At 45.6% G+C, this 24,573-nt stretch overlaps 1 protein-coding gene across 2 annotated transcripts; it reads left to right on the forward strand.

Annotated features, from left to right (window-relative positions):
• Positions 1-39: 39 nt before the first annotated feature.
• On the forward strand, positions 40-18,455 carry pms1 (PMS1 homolog 1, mismatch repair system component). Of its 2 annotated transcripts, none has more exons than XM_018741072.2 (13): positions 40-98; positions 813-961; positions 2,493-2,675; positions 2,989-3,091; positions 3,429-3,592; positions 6,475-6,591; positions 9,006-9,128; positions 10,270-10,416; positions 10,589-11,415; positions 13,625-14,104; positions 14,315-14,445; positions 16,664-16,824; positions 17,652-18,455. In XM_018741072.2, the coding sequence occupies exons 2-13, from the start codon at positions 830-832 to the stop codon at positions 17,859-17,861; spliced, it is 2,778 nt and encodes a 925-aa protein (XP_018596588.2). In that variant the 5' UTR covers positions 40-98; positions 813-829; the 3' UTR covers positions 17,862-18,455. The 2 variants fall into 2 exon arrangements, with proteins under 2 accessions (XP_018596588.2, XP_018596579.2); XM_018741063.2 differs by having other exon boundaries at positions 46-238.
• Positions 18,456-24,573: the final 6,118 nt, after the last annotated feature.

Consider the following 24,573-nt stretch of genomic DNA (forward strand, 5'->3'; position numbering starts at 1 on the left):
CGGTTTCCGCCGACCGCCGGCAGCGGTACTGGAGTGTTGGCGCGAGCGCGCCACGGCAGCACGCGGGCGGCTCTGACAGAAAACAAACAAACAAGCAGGTAGTCAGTCTGCAGATATTAATAAACGAGTTGTGGTCATCGCCACTGAGCACTGAGCACTCGGAGCGAGTGCCTGCAGTGCTTGCAGTGGCCGCGGTGATGTAGGAGTCCGCGCGACGTGTTTACAAACGAGAACTGAGGTACTACTTGACCGATGCGCCATGGGCATGGCATAAAAAAAGCGGTTTTTTTGTTGTTAAACTGACTGTATTTTCGCTGAGTGACTGATGTTCACTGGTTTATTTTATGTTTATTCGCGGTGTGTAGCAGCAGCAGCATGGCACTTTTGTTTTACTAGGGTTTTTTCATACGGTGCCTGACTGACTGACTGAGCAGTTAAAAATTAATTAATGCCTGGTCTGACAGGAGGAGAGTTTCAGACACATTTTACACAACTGAACTGCAGTTCATTGATTGAACCGATCGATCGCAAAACAGCTCCGTGAGTCACTGAAACTTTATTTATTAATCAGAGCATTTTTAGTGCGTTAATGGGATTTTACTCATGTTCAGCATTCGAACCTCTGTACAGTCAGGTTCACACATGTTGCACATGTCAACATTTAACAATATACCAAAACACACATGAAGGAACGAGTGCAAAACAGGTGGTGTCTCTGTGGTCTCTTCTATAGAAATGAATATTTTTGATGCTTCACGCTCACTCACACTCACCTGTGACATGTAATGCTTCCTGTGCTGTGTGTTTCGCAGACGCTCCTGCGGACGCGATGAGGCAGCTGCCCGCCGACACGGTGCGTCTCCTCTCCAGCTCCCAGATCGTCACCTGCGTGAGCAACGTGGTTAAGGAGCTGGTGGAAAACTCACTGGATGCTGGAGCTTCCAGCATTGAAGTCAAGCTGGTAATGTTTTGACTCTGTTGTGAGTCACACGTCTGTTATCAACAATCACTCGTCCAGTACAGGGTTGCTGTTGTCCCCTGCCTCCCAGAGAGGCTCTGGACGCGCCGGACGGAGCGCCAGTCTGCCGCAGCGCACACTCATTTACGCACTCATTCATGCACACGCTAAAGGAAATTTGAAGACTCGTGTCCATGTGAAACATGTGTCTGGACTGTGGGAGGTATCCCATGCAAACGTGAGGGAGGACATTTAAGCTCCGCAGAGACTGAGCCAGATTTGAGCCCATGTCAGAACCCACAGCTGAGGTGCTGTGAGGCACCAGTGCTACCTGCTGAGCCACACAATGCGGCATGCTTTTAATTTAATATTTTACTTTTCAATTTTGACACTCGTGCCATCCTCAGTTCTTGTGCTGAACCCAAAGATGTGGGACGCCAAGCTCTGGAATTGAGTTTGGAAAGAGTGTCGAGCGTCATTTGTACATTCGATGCATTTTCATGCCATTCTTACCGCCAGCCACTGAAATTTGTCCGTTTGAGAGGCACTTGGCTTTTCTCCTGAGGTGTGCTGGAAGTCTCCTTAGCACCACTGTGCCTAATTTCTGCTATTTCCAAAGGCCTTTTGTTCTTTTTAACACTGTTTTGGTGGAGAGACGTTCTCATGTCGAACCAGCTGTAATAGCTCGGCAGACAGCTTCCATGAGAACTTATTTTTTCTTGGCACCAAGGGGTAGTTTTTGAAGTCTTTAATCTGGTTCTTGTTATTAAAAGGTCCTTCACATCTCCATTGCCCTCTTTGGCTATGAAATAAAGTGTCTCATAATGAACTGTATTTGTTTGTCATAATGAGAAAAATTACTTGTCTTTATGTCACACCCTTTTTCCCCGTTATTGTCACCCAGGCTCTGCTGTTGGCAGACAGGAACAAACAATTATCTGCTCTCAAAAAGGATTAACAATGCAAGGGTGTGTGTCATTGAGCATTTTATATACAGAATGGTTATTTTCTTTTATTTCATGATTAATTATGAATGAAAATGCATACACTTAGCTGAAATGGGAACATCAGGAAGCTGATATTTTATTTAAGCTCCTCTGTCATGTTTCCAATGAAGATTTTTGGCAACATCATTAAAAGCAAAATATATCCATATTAATGCAGAGAGGCTGCAGATCTTCATGGTAGTAAATCTAGGAAATTGTGTTTTTTTTGTTGGTAGAAGTGAAAATATCTGCATTTTCCTTTCAAAATGTTCAGTGGGACACTTAAATTGTAGCTTCTCTACATCAGCTAATTTCAAAGAAAATGTTTATTATTGTTTGAGCCCTGCTTGGGGTGCCTTGCGGCAGAGTGGCATCCCATCCTGGGTGTGTCCCCTCCCCCTTCGACCTTGCGCCCTGTGTTGCCGGGTAAGGCTCCGGCTCGCTGCGACCCTGCTCGGGACAAGCGGTTGTTGATGATGGATGGATGGATGGATGGATGGATGGATGTTTATTAATTTTATGTCTATTAATGTTGATTATTAATATAGGAGAATTTTGGATTGGACCGCCTTGAAGTGCGGGATAATGGATCTGGAATCAAAGCGGTCGACGCTCCGGTAATGGCGCTGAAGCACTACACGTCCAAAATCTGCTGCCACGATGACCTGGAGCGCTTAGAGACGTATGGTTTCCGGGGAGAAGCCCTGGGATCCATCTGCGCAGTGGCTGAGGTGAGGCAGAGCTTGTCCTGTGGGCTGTCTCTGGGTGGGGGCAATGGGGCACAGTAGATCCTGTTGTGTGGAAGGGACAACACTTCCTGTGTGGTGTGTCTCATGTGATGGACAGCACTTTTGTGGGTAACTTCGCTCTTCACAGTGGAAGTAATAATAGAAGAAGTTGTCGTAATAACAGTAGAATATTAATAGAGCTAATAATAATAATAGTCATAATAATAGAAGCCAGACCTTCCACGGACCTCCAAAAAACTTTTGCAGTTAAAAAAAAACAATATTGATCACGTCATAGATTGTTGTTTCTTTTCAGGTTACTGTGACGACGAAGACAGTCAGTGACAAATTCAGCACTCAGTATACATTGAACCACACTGGACACATCACCTCCCAGAAGCCTTCTCATCTTGGGCAAGGTTTGACTATTGTCTTAAATGGAAATTGGAAATGGAATTGAGACTCCAGAAATGATCACGTTGTCAATGTGGGCAGCAGGTGGGGTAGTGGCATTGTTAGAGACACTGCTTACACCAAAAAGACCCAGGTTTCAGTCCCATCCTCTGCTCTTGTACCCTTGGTCAAGGGGTTTACTCTGAATTGATCCAGTAAAAATGACACAGTTGTATCAATGGTTAAATCATTGTCGATAGCTTAGTGTACATACCTCACATTGTTGCACTGAAGGAGATAGATAGATAGATAGAATAAAAGTGAAGAGCTTAGCTACTGACTGAGATGATCCTATTTTCTTAGGTACCACAGTTTGTGTGCTGAAGCTCTTTAAGAACCTTCCAGTGAGAAGACAACTTTACTCCAACAATAAGAAGTGTAAGGAGGAGCTGAAAAAAGCACAGGACCTCCTGATGGCGTATGGTATCATCAAGCCTGAACTCAGGATCCTGCTGACCCACAACAAGGTGCTCATTCATTTGTGTTTAGCCCATGTTGCACAGTCATGTTGAACCTGAGGTCGGCAGAGAGCAGCTGTGTTCTTGGCACTCTGTTTGGTGGGATCAGCTGTGATGTCATTGAAGGGGAGCACAAATGGTTTCAGTGAGTGTGTCAGAGTGCCGCCCTGTTGGGCAGTTTGTGTCACAGCCCATGTTGAAGTGAGCGATTGATGAAGAGTTGGAACACCAGGTGAAGGGACTGCCAGCTGAAATGCTGACTTTTATTAAGCAGGATAATCATTCTTTCGTCCTGGAGGAATGACGCTCTGCAGCTGTAAATGAGACGCTTGTAGGTTCTGGAGTCCAAGAAGTCCTCACGTTGAAGTGGTTCCTGTAGAAGACAGTGGTCCAGTTTCACTGAGGGTGGTCCGCACACCCTGGGCCTTCGTTTTTTTTTAAACCCTTCACGCTTCCTGTCCACCTGGCTCACATGTCCTGTGTGCTGCTGCTGAGCCTGTGTGTGTGCGGGCGCGTGGTCATTTGTTCTGTGTGTACATTCTAGCTGTCACAGATGTAAACGGCCTTTCTTTATCACATATGAATTAATTTATTTACCATAAAACTTACATTTTAGCCATACCCCGATACAACCGTTTGGGTTACACACTTTCAGTACAAGGTGTGTGTTGATAATCCTGTGTCTTTGTCTAAAGCTCTTCCTCTGTTATTGATACACTTTTGTCTCCTCTGTAGGTCACTTTGGGGAAAAGCAGCTGATAAATGTAAATAGTGTAATAGATGTAAATGAAAATTTTCCCCATTCAATGATCCTGCCCGCCGCTAGGGGTCCTCGCGCACCAGGAGATTTTGTTTGTTTTATCGATACACAAACTGCTCAACATGATGTAAATGAGCAAATGTTTATCATTTTCATGATGCAGTGTTTGGGTTGTTACTAAGTGTCATGTTTATTTAATGTTGTTTTTCGTTAAACTGTGTGAAATATGGTGATTCCCAGTTTCCAGAATTGATGGTGATTCGAAAAACACTTTGACTTAAAATTGCGTTGTAATATACTCGGGAAGCTGAGCAGTGCCGACACTTTTATTTCAAAAGCATGTAAGCATAAAAATGAAGAGCTGGAATACGGTTTGACAACTTGTACTCAAGGAGCTGTTTCCTTCCATGTATCACAGCTTTTCCAGGAACATGGACTCTGAAGGGGGTCATATGGAACAGTCTTGTCAAAGTTCATTTATTTATTTTTGCGGTCTGAAGCTAAAGGCACACGGGAAGGTAGAGGTGCTCCAGTCCTGTATGATACTCTGCACTGGTCTCTGCCGGTCACTGCACTGATTTTTAGAAATAAATGTTAAATAAATATTTCTAGGGTTTTCACCTCTTCCTCGCATCCTGGCAGTGAAGAATTCCTGGTTATGTAATGATATGGTGATATGATTCCCTCACAGGCCTGTATGGGGAAGCTGTAAAGAGCATAGTGACACCTGGCACTCCATACCCTTAGTGGAAGTGGGGACAGACACACCCTTCCCTGCAGCGTCCTCCTCTTCTCTGAACCCAGCTCGGGAACCATCGACCTTAGGGTTTGACTGCGGGAGGCAACGCTGTGTAACTCCGCCACATCGGCCTGCTTGGCCTCACTTACACTCTCTGGGAGTGCGGGGTTTCTTTACGTGATTTCTCCAAGGTCCGGTGCAGGGTCACGATAGGTCGGAGCATACCCTGGGACCACTGGGCACGCTTGGCAGGGTGCCACAGGGCAGTCTCACACACATACACGCACACACGCACACTATGCGTGGCGCTGCACTACCATAATGCCTTTAGCCGTGAATCATTTTCATTCAGTTCGTTTTGAAGGTGTGTCTCCTTTTGCTTCCCTTTTCTTTCTTTGTCAAAAGTCTGTAGGGTCATGACTTGTGTGTGAAACTTGGTGTTTGTGTGCATGTTGACTTTCATAGCTTCTCCACACACCCCACACATTGACACCCCAGGGGTCACTTTTTCATGACAGCAGTGTAGGGGGTAGAATGCCCCTCTCTACTCGGAAGTGGCTGGTTCAGCTCCCACCTCCTGCTGCAGTACCCTTCATCGTGGTACTTACCCTGAATTGATCCAGTAAAGGTTAATCAGTGTAAGTTGCTGTGGAGAAAAGTGTCAGATAAATGAATAAAGGTGGGGTGGCATGGTAGCACAGCAAGTAGCTCTGCTGTCTCACAGTGCCTGGTTGGTGCGAGAGGATATGGGTTCGATCCCCACTCAGTCTGTGTGGAGTTCACATGTTCTCCCTGTGTCTGCGTGGGTTTCCTCCAACAGGCTAAAGACATGCTGTTCAGGTTCACCCATAGTGTGCGAGTGACAGAGAGAGAGTGTGTTCCAGTGATGTATGGATGAGTGATCCAGTTTAAGTAGTGTATCTAGCAGTGTAAGTTACTCTGGTGAATAAGGTGTGTGGGCTGATAACACTACATAGAGTTCATTGGAAGTTGCTTTGGAGAAAAGTGTCTGATAAATAAGTAAAGGTAAATGTGGTATAATGGGCGTCAGGACAGTATGTCTGTGTCCCCTTTTGAAGCAGCTGAATGCACAAATCCAACTCTTTTTTTTTTTTTTAGCTTCATGCAAAATTAGTAGTTGTTCTGTGGTAAATGGATCATTGGGTTATTAGCCTGGATTTCACAGAATTATTATTTTTTTGGAACTGAAAATGATTTAGTTTTTTTGATGTGACAGGCGACTGTGTTCAGAAGCTTGTGGAAAACTCTTATACAGGTGGCAGCGTCCCCTTCGCTGGGGGCCTCTCTGTTGCTGAGTGCCATCTCCCAGCTCAAAGTGTGTTTTTACCACTGGTGGGAGATCTGATGAACCTTGTGGCTGTGTCCTTCCAGGCAGCAGTGTGGCAGAAAGCCAAGGTGCCAGATCACCGGACGGCCTTGATGGCAGTGCTTGGAACAGCCCCCATGGCCAACATGGTGCCCCTGCAGCATCATCAGGAGGAGCCAGAGGTGAGGCGCAGCTCAGCTGGACCAGAGGAAACTCAGCGACTGGTTACATTTTCCTGTTAATAGTCTCCCTTGCTCACCATTGGCACTTTCCACCGTGTTCCACACGATGGTGGGGGGATCAGATGCTGAATACTCCAGGTTGTTCACACGCTGGTGATTCAGAGGCGTGTTACTCACACGCACAGTTTTATTAACATACACCCATAGTTCCTTCCCAGAACACACAGTAAAGATGGTATTAGAAGTGCAGTTTCCCACGTTTCCTCCTTCAGACAGTTGGATTTTGAACTAAAGCATGTGAGTTAAGTTCCTCTCCACCAGATGCTTTCGCCTACTTGTTTTTAATTGCCTAACATGGTAATCGTGTCCAAACGTGGTTATATTTCTACACATGTTCATAGGCCTTGTGATAAGTGCTGGGAGACATCCACTTTGGGAAGGGTACAATACAACAGTAAACTGACATGAACTGCTCTACCTCTTATGATTAAAACTTCAGTTTCTCCCCATGAAGGTATGAAATAATAATGTAAATGTAATTTTGTCCTATTTAAACAGGTGTGTTGTCGGTTTCAACTGAATTGAATAATTTTAATTTAAATATTTAATTGAATGATTGTAAATCCAGAATTGAATTTAATTTGATTTTTTTTCTCCATGTTTGATGATTGATTGAACATTTTTTATGCGACTTTTCACTTCTGTCTCTTCCTGGCGGATGTTATTCTTAATTTTTATTTAGAAAGGTGATCGTAGTCATTTTTGTCAAGGTGGAATTGTTATTTGGTGTTATTTTCCTGTTCCGACGGGCCTCATCCTTTCGGACATATGGTGCTACATGCAGATAGCAGGTTTCCAGTTTGGCCAGTGCTCCTCAACGCCTTTGCCAGACAAGGAAATGTTTCTGTCCCCAATTTATTATTTTTCAATAATTCTCAGAATTCCCACCCCGAGATGCTAATTTATAGTGCAGTATTAATTTTTTTTCAGTTGTCTGTTTGAATCATCAGTCATTAGCCAGCGAGGTTTTTGCTCATCACCACGGACACGGCGCCAAAGCGTGTTCCATCCGGCGATGTGCAGGTAGGACGAGGCAGTGGGACATACTCCCGTCGCACAGGGGTCACCCTGGAAAGGTGGTGTTCACATCAGCGCAGGGGCTGCGCCCGACACCGAGCGTTCGCCATCGCAGAGATTTCGCAAGCCATATAACTGGCAAACCAGATGCTTATAAAGAAAAAAGCCTGAGTCTTATTAAAAGAATAACAAGCAGTATGTAGACATGTCCATTCCATTCCATATCAGTCTTAAGAGGTTCTCCTTTGAGAGCAACAGCTAATAGTTTGCGTTAGAAAAATGCATTTTTACGGTGAGTTCGCACATAAAGCTCCGTGTAAGTGAGGATTCCGGTGAGGATCAGACAGAGACCGGCAGGGAAACGTGGCATTGGCTACTGTTAGGGTGAACCCCTAAGGTGATGGGATATAAACATAAGTGTGTCACTCGTTTTCGTTGGGGGGGTAAAGTGTTTTTGATTAACAGTTTTGCAGTGTGACCGTTATTTTTCCGCTGATCAGAGAACAGTTGTGTTGATAATGGCACAGTGCTTTAATTAGCTAGCAGACCTGGGGTTGTTGGGTACTGAGCAGAGAGTGACACGGCACAGAGTACAAGTTGGTGTTGCTCAGTAAACGGTTGGAACATTACTGTGCTTTTGTGTTGTTGTGTGTCTCTGCTGTGTGATAGTCAGTGTTTCACAGGCCCCTGTTGTGGACACCGAAACCCCAAGAGCCAACAGTTACTGTCCTGCAACCTGTAACCGCTGCACCCAGATAAACCTCTTAACTGCAGCAGTTGTCTCTTGCGCACACACACGCGCACGCACGCGCACACACACACACACACACACACACACACACACACGTACATTGTCTGAAGCCACTTGTCCCAGGCGGGGTGGTGGGGAGCCGGAGCCTGACCGAGCAACACAGGGCGCAAGAACCCAGGACAGGACGCCAGTCCATCGCAAGGCACCCCAAGCAAGACTCGAACCCCAGACCCACCGGAGAGCAGGCCCTGGCCAAATCTGCTGCACCACTGTGCCCCCCTAGCAGTTGTCACAGTATTTCATAAAACATAAAACAATAAATCTGTGCTCGTTTTGTTAGAAGTACTGAAACAATGTGGTGATGAAGATGAGCAGAGACTTTTTGCCCCCGGGGGGGGGGCGCTTTTGTCAAAATAATGGACTGTTCTTTGTGCCTCATAACCACAGTAATGATGACACGCCGAACCAAATTTAATTAGCTAGTAGTAGTAGTAATAATAATGATAATAATAATAGGATTCTACACATTTTCATCATTCTAAAACTGACAGGATTCATATTTTTACTTATTGTCTGTCGTCCACAGGTTACAATAGAAGGATATTTTCCCAAACGAGGATCAGACTACAGTCTCACAAGCTCAAGTAACTGTGACAGAACATTTATTTTTATTAATGATCGACCTGTCCGTCATAAAGAGATTCTCAAGGTAAAAACTCCTTATCAGTTATTCTTTTTATATATAGATTGTATAGTAATTAAAAAGCCAAAGATAGTTCTGAATTTCCTGCTACTGTCTTTTATTGTTTTTTTAGTGTACAGTGATGTGAAAAAGTTCCAATTTTCTCTTTCTCAGTTTCCGGAGAATACGAGTGGAGCCTGAAAAAGTGTTGCTGGTGTTGTTTTTATGTCATTTCCTTGGTGTGGAAGATAATGAAATGTTCATCATAGGTGTGGAAAAGTAATAGCAATTATAATAATTAATCATAATTGCCATCTAACTGTGATCATTCTACTTAAGGGGGAGATAAGTCAGCTGTTTGGATATAATCGAGCCAATTTGGGCCAGTTCTGTCCAGTATCATTTCTCACCAGTGGAACAGAGATTCATAAGGACACTTCATGCTGAGCTCAAAGGACGTGTGTAAAGAAATTTAACTGAAATGTAATGAAGCCCATCGGTCAGGACAGGGTTACACAACCATTCATAAGACTCCGGACCTCAGTGGAACCACGATCAGAGCCGTACTCTTCAAGTGAAGACAGTTTGGAACAGCGGTGAATGTACCTAAGGGCAGCCGTCCTGCCAAAGTCTCTCTGTGATCATACCTTAAACTCCTTAAAGGGCTTAGAAAGAACCTAGAGGAGCATTCGGGGAGCTGCAGGCCTCTCGTGCCTCTGCTCTAGTCAGCGTTCATGACTCCATTGCTTTTGGTTCCTCAGAACCATATTTACGCTGCCTCTCAACATACAAACACAATTTGGAGCAGAACCATGTTTCTAAATCATTTTGTTTGTTTCTTCAATGTCACTAAGTTGCAATTAGTAGAAGGGTAATAATACAGACATCTCTAAAAATCTCACTTTTTATCTTAATGCTTTTATTGACTTTAAGCTACATTAGAAGTTAAACTAACATTTGTTGCATGAAGCAAAATCCTCCTGTTATACTTGGGTGCTTTTTAGAAACTGAAAACAGTTTGTTACTGAAACATTTGTAATTCAGCCATTGGTAACTTTAGGAGCCGGTGTTACCGATAGTCTGGAAACTTCCATCCGGTAACACAGGTGGAGACCCAGCTGAACAACCGCACACTGCTAAAAATCTGGATGGGCTCCTCTCTTCCCAGGTGCTGAGGCAGCAGTACAGCTCCCAGGTGGAGCGGGACGTCAGCCAGAGCCGTTACCCCATTCTCATGATGAGCATCACCGTCCCCGCTGCCTCCGTTGACGTCAACGTCACGCCCGACAAGACCCATGTCATGCTCCATAACAAGGTATCACCATGTTTACACTGGTAAAGGAACAGACGGCCTGCAGCGGTGTGACTCACTCACACTGCTGATGCAGGACCTGTAGCTCACAGGTGGACTGAGAGACCAGTTAGTGGTCATTCTCACCGTATAAATGAATGAAATATAGACATGTCTCTCTGTCACACACCATTAGGACGCCGTTCTGCTGGTGGTAGAGACCATGCTGGTGTCGCTGTACGGACCTGAGTCCAGAACAGAACCTGCCTTCCACTCAGGAGCGGTTGCAGTGGTACCGGATCCATCCAATTGCGGTTCTGTTCTGGATGATGCTGGAACGGGTCTTGACCCCCCAAGGTGCCATACTGCGTCTCTGAGCCGCAGCTCCTCCAGCAGCCAAGGCGGTGGCGCCGACCCAGACACAGCTTTGGACCCCAGGTCCGAAGAGCAGGGAGACCATACTGCACAGCCTCTCCAGAGCCGGTCAGCGGACACCAGTTCCTCGTCCATCTCGGAAGACTGGGTAGTGGACAGCATCCCACGCATCCCGGACCTGAACCTGTCCCTGACGGATGACGACAGCATCCTGGATGCTCTCGGGACGGCAGATTTTGGTCCAGCAGAGGATGGCGAGAGTCCGGCGAATGCAGGCCGTACAGGAGGGGTGGACACTCCTGAGATTTCAGCTGAGAGCTGGAGCAGAGGCCACGGTCTGCTGGACCCTGATAGTAGAGAGCCCCTCGTGCCCGTGAAGGTTTGCGTTCCAGGTGCAACGGAGACAGAGGGGACAGAGTGTGAGAAGCGTGAAAGGATGTCCAGTGGAGTGGGTGACAAGGCGTCAAAGCTCACGGCCTATGACCTGATCAGCAGCTGCGCCGTGCGCCGGCCTCTGTCCGCAAGCGCCATCTTCGAACAGGAGGCCCGAGCCGCGGTCCTGCGGGAGAACCCGACGGCCAGCCCACGGGACATCGCCGCCGCCCTGGAGGAGAGATGGAAAAACCTGGGGGCGGAAGGCAGGAAGAAGTGAGTTTTCCAGACTTCACCTTTGGAGCCGTACTTTCCAGGCCTCGTGCTTCAGCCGTCACCTGCACATATAAAATATAGCGCGGAAAATCTGCTCTGCTCCGTTCACCCCACTCCTACCCAGAAGGAGAATTGTTTATATGAACCATGTTTATATTTTCCAGACAACTGCATCTGATTATTAGGTTAGATGGTTAGTATTTTCCACTATAAAAAAGATACTCAGTGTCACAAAATATTGTTTTTTGTTTTTTCCTTTCATGAATTTTGCTGTGTGCTTTGTCCGCCACAAGACGGTGTTCATTATGAGCAAATTTGTCCCCTTGATTAATTTATTTGATATAAAATTTTGACATAGGAAATCTTTCTAGAGCCGGAACCTCTGCATAGCTATTCTCCTAAATTTCTGCTTTATATCATAATTTATATCATTAATCAGTTATCTTAGAGTTTCCCAGTCCTGGGCCTAATTTGTATTTTCATCTGAGATCAAAATTAATTTTTTTTAAATTGAGCTTTTCACTAAATTCTGCTTGAATTTTGGACAGATTTTGAGGAAACCAGGTGTGCCTTCTTAAAAAATGATCAATTAAATAGTAAAATAAAAATTTGCACATTTTTAAAATTGATAGTTCATAAAAAAAGGTTTATATATGCCCGCTAGTATAATTATAATTTAAGATTATACCTTTTGAACAAGTTATAAATTGTTGCTGTTCAAAACTAGTCAAGAAGTTTTATTAATATTACTATGTTTTACATGTAGCTTTAGCCCTGTAAAGATATGCAAAATATCTAGGTCTGTATTTAGTAAGAATTCATTCAAATCTAATTCATGTATAGGATATAGTTCAGTGAAGTATGTAGAGGTTTTTAAATCAAGGTTACAATAGCAGGGCGGTCTCCTGCGTACTGAACCAGCAGCCTTCTCCAGTGACATACCCTGTCCAATGCACACTGACTCCTCTGGGTCTCCACAACTAAATGCAGTGAATCCTTAAGAGAAACAAGACATTTTACCTTTTTTTTGCTCAGGCTGCGTGAGCACAAGGGCTCCAGCTTCAGCTGAGTTGTGCACTTGAAGCCCTGAGAGCCTTGGAGAATTTAGAGAAAGCTTTAACACCTCGGCAGACGTTTGGTTTGTTGGAGCCTGGAGGAGCGTGGAGCTAAAGGTCAGGGCTGCGTTCTTCTACGGGGGCGATTCTGCCTCCCCCGCCACGCCAGGTAGCAGCTGGTTTTCATCTCACTCGTCCCTGCGCGTGTTCTGCTCTGTGATTTACCACAAGTCCCATGGGGCCACTTAGGTCCACAAGAGTAAATTGAATCACGGTTCCATATGTGAATGGAGGATATTTAAGTAGTTACAGTGCTTGACCTTTTCCCATAAACCCCTTCTCCCCAACAATCCTGGAAGGTAATTGGCGATTGAAAGTTTGCATTAAAAGTGTTGAGTTTTTAAACGGTTCGGGTTCAAGGGTTTATGCTCTGCCATTTACTGCTGCTTTAAAGAGATGCTGCAGAAAATGTTTTAATGACAGAAATTAAGATGCTCAAAGATGACTTCCTGTCAAAGTTTCTGGAACAATTTAATTATGGTAACATAAGCACACTGGCTCCTTCTATTTCATATGTGCGAAGATTTTTGAAGATACTAACCCCTTGTTATTTATTGTCTTTTTTCCACTTATCTGTTTTCTAAAATTCCACCCTGTAGCTGAGTGAACAGGATGGAATTTTACCCTGTTTACCCTCCAAAACAGTAGTTGGCAGTAAAGCACAGAGACAGAGCAGGAATGTTGTACCAGGTTAATTCAACTCAATTCCACGGTGTTTACAGTGTTCACAGCTTGTGTCAGGTGTTCCTTGGTGTCGGTGATCAATCACAGGATGAGGAATGGTGCACATGTTTATGGGATGAGTCTGTCAATAATCATCACAGAACAGGAGTTTGTGGAGAATGCAGATTTTTATTTAAATATTTGAAATTAGTTTTTATTTAAATGTCAATAACGGCATTGAAAAAGGTCTTGCAAAGTATTTTATTTATTATATTTGCATAGCATTTTCGGAATTCTAGCAACCAAAGAAAATCTAGGGATGCTTTTATTGTTAAGCTTTTATTGACTGTCTAATTGACAGCTGCCCTCTGTACTGGCAGAAGGTTTTTCTCTGGTTTTTAAACCCACTTTGCCTCTCCTTTGCTCCACAGGTATGAAGAGAAGGCTGAGAAAGAGTTAAACCGCTACAATCTCCAGTCCAAGAAGGTTTCAGAGCGTGTCACTCCTGCTGGGGAATCGGAGAAGCAACCCAAACTGCCCTTGCTGTCTAGCGGGAGCCTCCTGGCCCAGAAGCGCAAGGCCTCTTTCTCCCAGCAGCAGCTGGACCAGCTCTTCTCCCAGCCCCCAAAGAAGAAGAAAACCCTTCCCAAGAATCAGTCCACCCTTGTCCCATTTAGCCTGGAGGCGCTCCGGCGTCGACTCACCACCCGCCCGGTTCCATGCTCGACCCTGGGAGGCCTGGAGATCGTGGGACGCCTGTCCTCGCATGGCGCCTGGCTCGTCCTGCGCTCTCACACACTTATGCTACTCAACCCGTCCCTTCTGGAGGAGGCTCTGCTCTTTAACCGCCTCCTGGAGACTAACGTCCTCCCGGCTGCGAGCCTCTGCACACCGGTGCAGTTAACAGAGGGGTAACGTGTCGCCACGAGGCTCTCTTTTGTGTAGTTGTGTCTTACGTTTAAGGCTCAGAGTGCAGAGTCGTACGCAACGCTGAGGGATATGGTATATTCATAACTCCTTTGTGACATTGTTGGCTCAGAAGGGTGACTCCTGTTATAAGGGGAAAGGTTCAACACGCAGTGCTGCTCTGAGTTAGTGACGACGTGTGCCCTTCCCCACAGGCTCCTCGGAGGGCCGGAGAACACGCGTGTGCTCTGCGACATGCAGAAGGAGACGGCTGACCTGAGCGGAGCGACCTACTTCTCCGACCCAAGGCTCGTGGCAAATGGGTTTCGGATCCGACTGACTCCTGGTGCGTACCGTACGACGGGGAGGCCCTCGCACCGCGTCAGTGTCCTCATTTATTTTGCTGTGTCTGCTCTAGCCGAAGTCTGGTTTTTTAACATAAAACATACTTATTGGCCCAGGAAGGTCTTCTTGAAGAACTCATCTCGGTCACACGGAAAAACCAGCGATATCAAAAAGCTCTTGTCTAAACGCGCTGCTCCCTGTTTGTTCTCCTACCTTATTGGCCTCATAAGGAACCGTCACCATCATCTTGATCCAGTGAATCCGTGTCTGCTGTCACCGTAGTCCTAAAATTGACAGTAGAGCTCCCACTGACAACTGAAATTACATCCCTGTGACACTAAATTGACTTAAAATGCTAATACAGAATTTTCTCTTTCCCTCGTTACGCATTTAGGAACAAATTTTCATTGTATCGTATCGTGAAGCTGTTGAAAATGTAGTACATTTTAGATTTACATTCACATGTATTCATTTATGAGACGCTTTTCTCCAAAGCGACATACATCTCATAGAAAATACAATGTGTTTATTACATTAGCCGAAAGAGACTCTTAGATGCAGACGTGTGAGTCTTAAGAACAGCTAGTTTGTTATATATCACAAAATATATGTCTGATTCTTTTATTTTAAATATTTTTTTGATTCTTTGTTGAATGTGAACCGGAAAGTTTTTTTTTTTTTTTTAAAAATTACTGTGTCTGTACCTGTGGGTACTTTAACCACAAACTACTGCTTGCTGTGTTTGTTCTCTTCAGGAAAAATGGGCTCGAACGTATCTTGATTCATGCTGTTTAAAGGTCTCTGGACTGTCTGTTCTCTCTTAAATGTCATAGTTCACAGATGATTTAGAAATGTCAAAGAGAAGGTGTTTTTTTTAAAAAAAGGATTACTGTTTTTATCACTTTCTGCTTGTTGAATCATAAATTGTTGAAATCGTTTTTTCCTCACATAGAACAAATTTAGGGTATTTAGTTAAAATTGTGATTCCAGAAGCACATGTAGAACCTGCTCCCCAAACAAGCTGTTTATCACTTTTCCTTTGTCTGACTTATTAACGTACGATGTATGACTTATTCTGTGACTAATCTCCATACACTGATTTTACCCATTTATACAGCAGGGTAATTTTTACTGCATCAGTTCAGGGTAATTACTTTGATCAAGGATACTACAGCTGGAGGTGGGTTTGAACCCAGTCTTTCAGTTGCAAGGCCACAACTCTAACCACAGCACCACCTGCTGTCAGAGAAAGGTTTTTTCTATGCTGTAACATGTATTTTTACTGCATTGTTGTGTTACCGTTACACTGCTATGACCAGACACGCACATTCTCGTCTTCCTATGATTGTCTGTGTTCTTGCCTCGCGGCGTTCGTGATTGCTACTCGCTCCACTCTTTGTTTCCGTGACCTTATTTAGCGCAGCCTACGGGCGCAGTGAACTGTGAACCCTTGGCGAATGTGTTGCCCCTTGGCGAATGTGTTGCCCCTTCGCGATACCAGTCCTGTCACGTTGCTCGGCTACTTTTCTGTCCTTTACCGGCACAGCAGGGCAGTTTTACTTGAGTGTGTTTGCCAAGGAGGGGAGCGTGGCTGCCCTTTAAAGGGCGCAGCACGGCGAAGGCACTGGGCAAGCCAGCTGAGCTCTTGGTGACTGCTGAGAACATCCTGCATGGCCATTTTTTAAATTATTATTATTATTATTATTATTATTATTATTATTATTATTATAAACTAATGAGCTATGTGCTCAGCTCTAGCACTCACTGAAACATCTCTCTCTATCTAGGCTGCACCTGCAGGGTCCTCCTGAGACCCGAAACCTTGACCGCTGCTCCACCTGTTGCTGCTTTAGAGACATTTTAGCGTCACAGAAACCTCAATTTCCACTCGTTGTGAGTTAGATGTTCTGCGCTGGAGCGCCGTGTCGGAAGCAGCTGCACCCCTCTATCTGTATACCATACCCACTAAGGCAGGACTGCTGTCCTCCCTGGAAGGAGAGGCTGTCGTAAATCTCGCCCGAAATCCATCTTCCGTGTCAGTTTTTCTTTCCAGTCCGCAAGGAAATTGTAATAGCCATTTAGCACTCCATTTGGACTGGCCCTTGTTTGAGTTGGTCGCCGACCAGCATGTAAATCAAAATATTTATTTATTATTCTTTCCTGGAGAAACTTTACTGCCCAGAGTATATGAATCCCTGTTTTCTGCTTTGCTTGGCCAGGCTCCCCGTCCACAGAGAGCCATCTGGAAGTAGTGGGAATGGCAGACTGCGTGCCGTTCTTCGGTGTTGCAGACCTCAGGGAGATCTTGACGGCCATCGTGAAGAGGAACGCAGCGACGGTGAAGGACTGCAGGCCTCTCAAGGTGCACAGCTTCCTCGAGGTACGATGAGCCACAGCACCTTCCGCTGCACTGAACATTTCCATCCTTTGACGCTGACCAGGGAAACAGCCGTTCTTGGGCTCATAGAGAAAGGTGCATTTCACTACGGAAAGCTTTTCTTCACTCCATGTGTTTGAAATACACAGGCCCCTCATTTTACAAACGCTCAAATGACACATATTCTAAGATATGGGCATTTATTCTCGTATTTATTCGTTTTTAATGGCAGTTTTTTTCTCTTAACTGTTTCCTAAAATTTGTTTTTGTTGCGGAGAACACTACTGGTGTTTCCCCTCCAAGCTGATAGGTGGCAGTAAAGAGCACCCAGAGAGAAAAGGACTGTGGGACCTTCTTAATTCACATCAATTCCACAGTGTACAACTTGTGTTGGTGATGAGTAGCAAGATGAGGAGCGAAGGCAGACATTGATGGGATCAATCGGTCTGCTATCAGCATCGAATAGGAGTTTGTAGAGAAAATGCATTTTTATTTTCAGCCATTTTAAATTAGTTAACATTAGTAATAAAACTCTTTTTAACTCTTAATAATTTTTGCTTATTGTACTGCAAGTGACATTTTTACAGAACCTGAACACAACAGTGTTATTAACCTTTTATTGACTGTGACTTAGTGGAAAGAGCGACCTTAAAGTTACAAAGAAATCTTCTTTTCCCAGCTTTATTCACCAGGTGACGGGCTGGTGTACGTGTTCTGTTATTATGTATTGATTTCTACCACAGTTTCAGGATTTTAAGGCCTTTTGATGAGCCCTGTGTGCATATGCGTGGCCTGGTCATGCTCTTAAACACACACACGTGTCTTTGCAGGGGGAGGCAGTACGGCTCGCACGACAGCTGCCCCTGAGGTTGTCAAGGGAGGACGTCAGAGACATGTTGTCCCGGAAGGAGCGGCAACTCAGTGCAAGAGACGAGACGTGTCTCCACGGGCGTCCTTTCCTGCACCCGCTCGCTGATGTTCCGGAGACAGAGCAGGATGCCGTGCGCATCGCTGCTGCCACCACATGCTGGAGTACCTGAGCAAGGTGCTCACCAGGGTCACGGGACAACATTCGGTTCATTGGGAAGTTGGAAAAGGCTGAACATTGCTGGACATCGCTGCCCAGAGTGTCTGCTCTCCTTCACACCACTTGAGCTCTCGGTTACTCTGCCTCGACTGGGATTTTGACTGAAGGTCTTGCGCAATTCAAACTGTGTTAAAATGAACAGAATAGTAAAATTTTGGAAAACTTCAAATTTACTGAAATATATTGTACATTATTTATATAGAAAAATAATTATTTTTCTTTCCTTTATTAGTTTTTTGCTCATGCTCTAAGATTGACTTTGCAGGCAAAACATTTTCAATAGCCTTTTATTATCTTTTCTCCATGAGGATGTATTACTCCTGCATTAACACTAACTTGTCTCAACAGTTCAGTTCTGAAAAATTACAACGACTTTTCCATTGCACATATTCAATGCCCTCCTTCAGTCAAAATCTCGAGCTGGAGCAACACCCAGGCCCAGTGTCCCCTGAGCGACGTCTTGATGTGCTCCTCTGCAGAACAGAATTAATGACAGCACTGCTGCCCCTGATCCTCTGGTCAAAGGTCACATTTGTACATTTGTCTTATTAAATAGTCTTCTTTTGCAAAGTCCTCTGTCATTGCCCACTGGTTCATATTTGTTTGTTGCTTTGAAGTATGAAAAACTGATGCAACAGCTCTGAATCAGTGGCAAAAAACAGGGTGGGGAGAATAATTTTTCCTGGTGAACAAAAATAGCACTACATTTACATGTGTGCATTTATCAGACGCTTTTCTTCAAAGCAACGTACATCTCGTAGAAAATACTACATGTTCATTACATTAGTAGAATGAGAGACATAGTTGCAGATGTGATTCTTAAGTACAGTTAGTTTCTTTCCTCCATATGAACTAATGTTCATCACACGAGTCGCTGCATAAAACTTTATCCAAATCACCTTCCTAGTAATAATTTATATAAATATATATGATAGAACTTTATTCATCCCAAAGGAAATTCTTGTCCCAGAGATTGCTCAAACAGATTAACCACAAGAATTAAATATATAAAAAAAAACACACACAGACATATAAACATTTACATTACATTTACGTTACTAAGCAGATTGTGGGGTATTTAAAGTGAACCGGGGTAAATATTGTCCCAGGTCACAAATCTGCATGAGGTTATTTTACTGCGATTTTATGAGGGACAACACAGTTTATCACTTGTTTCCTTCTTTTACCTTCTGCTAAGATGAGTGCCGTATCCCTGCGTTGGTCCTTCTAAGAAATGCCACGGTTTCCACCTTCCAGGAACGTAACCAGATTCTGCCTGATTTCTGCACCCGCTGATAGCTGTGATTACTTGAGCAGGTGCCAGCACCATCCTTATTTCCCATAATCCCCAAGGAATGTGGCCCCACAGCTCCCGGTGACGGGGAGAACCGGCAGCTCTGCGGTGGAAAAGGCCGAAAGGGTCCCGCCGCGGGTGCAGTGCGGACAGCTCGCCACCCTCGCTAATCCACCGCGGGTCAAAGTTCAGAGGCTGTGGATGAACAGTAGGTCAAAGTTCAAGAGTGGTGGGTGAGAGGGGTTTCGGACGGGTCCAGAAAAGGTTCCAAAGCTCGCGATAAAGGTGTAAAAATGTCAGGGATGGCCTTTGCGGCACTTTTGGATTAAGGAAGCAGTATGGAGGTACGGAATGTTCTGCCTTCTTGTGCGCCTGTACTTCCCATCTGCACCCTTATTAGAGAGGAGGCCGTGGAGATGCTGGGGAATGCTCTCCAAGAGCCAAAGACGCACCCAGAGGGGTTTTTCCCGTCGGCCCGTGGACCTCGCTTTCCCATTAGTTTATTAATGAATATATTTTGTCTTAATTCAGGAAACAGAAGTGGGCGGCTGATGATCACTCGTGATTTTTCATGAACATTTCACTGGTTTTTAGGGAATCCCAGAAAGCACAGGACTAGTCTTCTTTCAGTAATACGGTGCAAATACAAGTCATCTAATGGAAAGAAGACACCTGGTAGCAGTTAGAGCTGCTCCCTTTGGAGCCAAACGTTGCAGGGTCAAATCCCATCTCGTTGAGCAAGATGCTAACCCTGAGTTGCTCCAGTAAAATGACTCAGCTGTATGAATAGGTGAGTAATTGTCAGTACTTCATTGTTGTAAGTCACTTTGGAGTAAAGCATCAGCTAAATGAATTTATGTGAAAAAAGGTGCAATGTCATAATTTAAATAAGAGATTATGGATTCTCAGTGGATAACTGGGCACCACAGCAGTGAATTGATTCTCGTTCACAATTACACTGCATTACAGTACTAACCCTTCATCGGGGCTGATGGGAACCCCCGAACCCCTGAACCCCTCCACTCGTCAGTTACCCGCTGAAAATAAACTTCAGATGTGGGGAGAGTTTGTTTGGCAGTTCGTGCCCCCCAGGCGTATGGCTCGAGCTTTTCCACTGCTTTATTAAGCGCACTTGATGCACCCAGCTGGCGCTTGTCCAGGGTGGAGCCCATGGGCTGCTGGGGAGCAGCACCTTTTCCACAGCTGCTTCGTCCACACTTCTCCATACACACATGAAAGCTTGATTTACCTTATACCTGTTTTCATATTCCATATTAATGGAAAATATATTGCGCCTTGGTACTTTGACGTTTTCCAAACGGCCACGTGTATAAATCACTGCGGTCCAGCTGCTTTTTGATGCACCTGAACAGTATTTAATATGATTTATTCCTTTATCTGACACTTTTGTCCAAGGTGACCTAACAGTGTACACTAAGATGCTGACACTGATGGTGGTTTTTTCCTGGAGTAATTTAGGGCACCTGAATCGAGAGCGCTACAGCAGGAGGTGGGATTCAAACCAGGGACCTCAGATTGCAAGGAGGCGTCTCCTGCTGCGACGGTTCGAGTCACAGAGTCCGTGCAGAGCTGCACATGACAGCAGGATGTTAGAGAGCGACCTTCACCGGGCCGAGTGTTACGCTGGCAGTGAGACATTTGTCTTTCCTGAGATGAGCAGCAGAGACCCACCTGCTCTGGACCATCACCGCTGGTGTGGAAGGAGCTGCTCTTCTTACCACCATGCCCTTGTGCAGCAAGGCTTCATTCCCACCAGCTGCATCAGCAGGGAAGTGAGCTTTACACACGACGGTCCTGACGCAGCCTTCGGGTTGCAGTCGTCTCTTCCGTCCCACGTCCACCCCCTTCCGTTGTTGAGATGCAAAGAGGTGTTTGCTCGAACCTTCGCTGGGTGAAATTTGGAGCCCGAGCTCCAGCAAGCTGAGCAAACATCCATTCGCTGTGTGCATAAGGGCCATGGTTGCCAGCAGGTGGCACAGTAGTCAAGGGCATGGACTGATGCCTGAGAAATTGCCATGTGCTCTTTGTGACCTTTCCACCTGCTTCACCATTAGCCCAATGAACAGCGAGTCCAGTAGGGTGCATGGAAAGGTCAGTTTTTTTCAAACAGATGTATGACAGTGACCCTTCTTTGGATATGTGTTTGTGAGGTCAAAGACATGACCCAGAAGACCCCTCTGTCTACACAAGTGTACTCACGTTATTGCAGACCGGTCTTGAAATCAGAGCAATATTTCCAAGTGGGGTTTAGGTGTCGGACCATCTGCTCTCGCCCACGTGTGCTTTTCATCACTTTCCCAAAAATAGGAGGCTTGGGGACTGGGACTGAGAGGAAACCAGAGCACCAGAAAGAAACCTATACAAAGGACATGGAAATTCAGCACAGATGAGCCAGCAGCTCTGAGGCCGCAGCACTAGAACAACAGAATAACACAGCAAATAGGAAGATAAGATCGATGATGAGAGGGAATGTGTGAAGGGGACAGGAAAGACAGGGCATAAAAACCTGTTACAGCAGCACTTTTGAACAGGTGCGTGTTCATCTTGCATTTCAGTTTAATGTGGGAATTTTGGTACCTTTTAGAAAAAAAGGGGTGAAGCTTCTGTGCCTGAGGATTAATTTTAAAGTGAGAGTTTGCTTAGGTTATACTTGGTGAAACACTTTCGTTTAGCTGATATTTACCCATTTATACAGCTGGGTAGTTTTACTGGAGCAGTTTAGGGTAAGTACCTTGCTTGAGGGTAGTACAGCTGGAGGTGGGATTTGAACCTGCAACCTTTGGACCCAAAGGCAGCAGCTCTAAGCACTACACTCCCAGCCTCCTCTTCAGTCTGTAGTGCAGCGTTTTCTCATTTCCTTCCATTGCCTGCTAGTAATTCTTTGTACATCCCGTGGAAAGGTGTTCATTTACTCGAGATCAGTAGCTGTGAGGCCATGGAGCGGCAGCCTGGGTTCAGTGACGGCCCACGGTGCGAGCGCAGCGATGACTGAGCGTAGCCTCCCGTCGCGGCCCGCTTCCCGTGGGTCCCGGCGCGCAAGTCTCCGGGTCCCGCCGAACCCGCCCTCGTTCTCGCTCTGTGGGGCCGGAGGATCTTGGCAGCATCTTGTCGACATAAATTGCGTGCGGTCGGCACTCTTTCTTCGGAGACCTTATTAGGCTCGGATTTATGTGGTGTCAGGATGGCGCTCTTTCCCCAAGCACATCGAATGAATAATGTTCTGAGTAAATTACCGGGAGCTCCTGTCCGCAGCCGCCGAGCCCTCGCCCCGCTCACACCGAGCCGCTCCTCCTTCTCCTCGTCCACCTGCACGGCCGGTGCTGCGGTGTGAACGTCGGCGAACGTTACGTCTCCGTTCCCCGATGCACACGTTATTAGGCTCCTATTGCAAAGTGGTTTTTTCAGCCACTGCGCTCAATGTTTCCATGCTGCTGGATTAATTATTCGGTCACTAACGGCTAATAGCAGAAGGTTCTTCCATAGTGTGACGTGACATAGAGACGGTTTCTTATATCTGAGACGCACATCGAGAGGCCTGGCATCGCACACAGTTACTGTTACATTTACAATTTTCACACTATTACACTGATTACTACTGTTATATACCATTATTTACTTATTCAGGGTAAATACCTTGGTCAAGGGTACTAAGCAGGACTGGGGATTCAAACCCAGGTCCTTTGGGTGCAAGGCATGGTCTTGAACCACTTCACCACCTGCTGCTGTTAGCAAACCACACTGAGATTGGACTGTGTACCACAGTGTACAGTATTTCACTTCATAGAACTCGTGCATTTACCTGAAACTGTTCTCCACAGCAACTTACAGTCATAATCTACTTACTCTGATTTACCCCTTTGTACAGCTGGGTAATTTTAGTGGAGCAATTTGGGGTTGGTACCTTGCTCAGGGGTAGTGCAGCTGGAGGTGGGATTCGAACCTTTGCCCTTTGAGTTCAAGAGTAGCAGCCCCAGCCGCTACGCTACCTGTTGTTCCCCCCGGGGTTTTGTCCCCGAGTCTCCAGCTCCCGCAGACCTTGCCGCTCTGGAGAAACACACAGATAAATGAAATGATGTGTTTCTGAGATGCGAGTCGCCTGCAGGAAGTCTCGCTTTTCCAAATGAGCCCCATAATGACTCCGGCCCAGGAAATATGTGCTGATGCTGTGCAAAGCCGGCCGGGCGACGCCAACAAAAATGCTTGAAATGGAAGCAGCAGATAGCACACTTTTAATAGAGCCCCCCCCGAGGATATGGACTCAGAATCACCAATTTCCTCCAGCTCCTGCTATTCCACTTGATGACGGCTGCGCTCCGACTTTCCACCATGAATATTGTAGTCAGAAAAATAAACGAGACAAAGTTGTGTTTGGTGCCAAAGCGACAGGTGCATTTTTTTCCGAATTTTTCTGGGATGCCCTGGTGTACCTCTGAAGCAAAAGGACAAAAAGAAAGAACACGTGTCATTTTAATTTGTTTAACAAAGTTGTATGACGGAGATCTTTGGTGTGAAATAGCAATTAGTGGCACCAGGAAACACTTTCTAATCGATAATAGTAACAATCTAATAATAATGACAGTTATTAGTCAATAACAATTTGTACTCCGCTTGTTAATGTATTTGAAACTTGTGTCGTAGGACAGGTCACGTTTGTTACGAATTACACTAATTAAATTATATTGCACCGTTTCCAGTTGTGCTCTAATGTAAAATATAGATTTTTTTTATTATCCATTGAATTGTATGTATTTTACACAAGTGTTTCATGACTGTGACTGCAGGCATGGTAAAAATGACAGTTTTGGGGGTGTGGTGGTGTGGCCGGTTCGGCCAGTGCCCGCCGTGTGGCTGGTCTGGGGTTCGAGCCCTGTTTGGGGTCCCTTGCGATGGACTGGCGTCCCATCCACGGTGTGTCCCCTCCCCCAGCCGCTGTTGGTGATGGGTGGATGGATGGAGATTTACTAGAGCAGAACAACAGAAATCATCATGGGCCTTGACCAAACAACCTCCTGGTGACAAACTGAACCGATTGTGAGCGACGTCAGCTGACAGTGAGGAGGAGTCGCCAATGACTTGTAGTAAAAGTGACTTAATTAGATTTCAGGAAAGGAAGTTAAAGGGTTACATGTGAAAAAGCAGCGAATAGAATGACAAGGATTTTGTACAGGGGCGCGGTGGTGCAGTGGGTTGGACCGGGTCCTACTCTCCAGTGGGTCTGGGGTTCGAGTCCCGCTTGGGGTGCCTTGCGGCGGACTGGCGTCCCATCCTGGGTGTGTCCCCTCCCCCTCCGGCCTTACGCCCTGTGTTACTGGGTAGGCTCCGGTTCTCCATGACCCCGTATGGGACAAGC

The sequence above is a fragment of the Scleropages formosus genome, chromosome 12 (assembly GCF_900964775.1).
Source record: "Scleropages formosus chromosome 12, fSclFor1.1, whole genome shotgun sequence".
In the NCBI taxonomy this organism is placed as follows: domain Eukaryota; kingdom Metazoa; phylum Chordata; class Actinopteri; order Osteoglossiformes; family Osteoglossidae; genus Scleropages; species Scleropages formosus.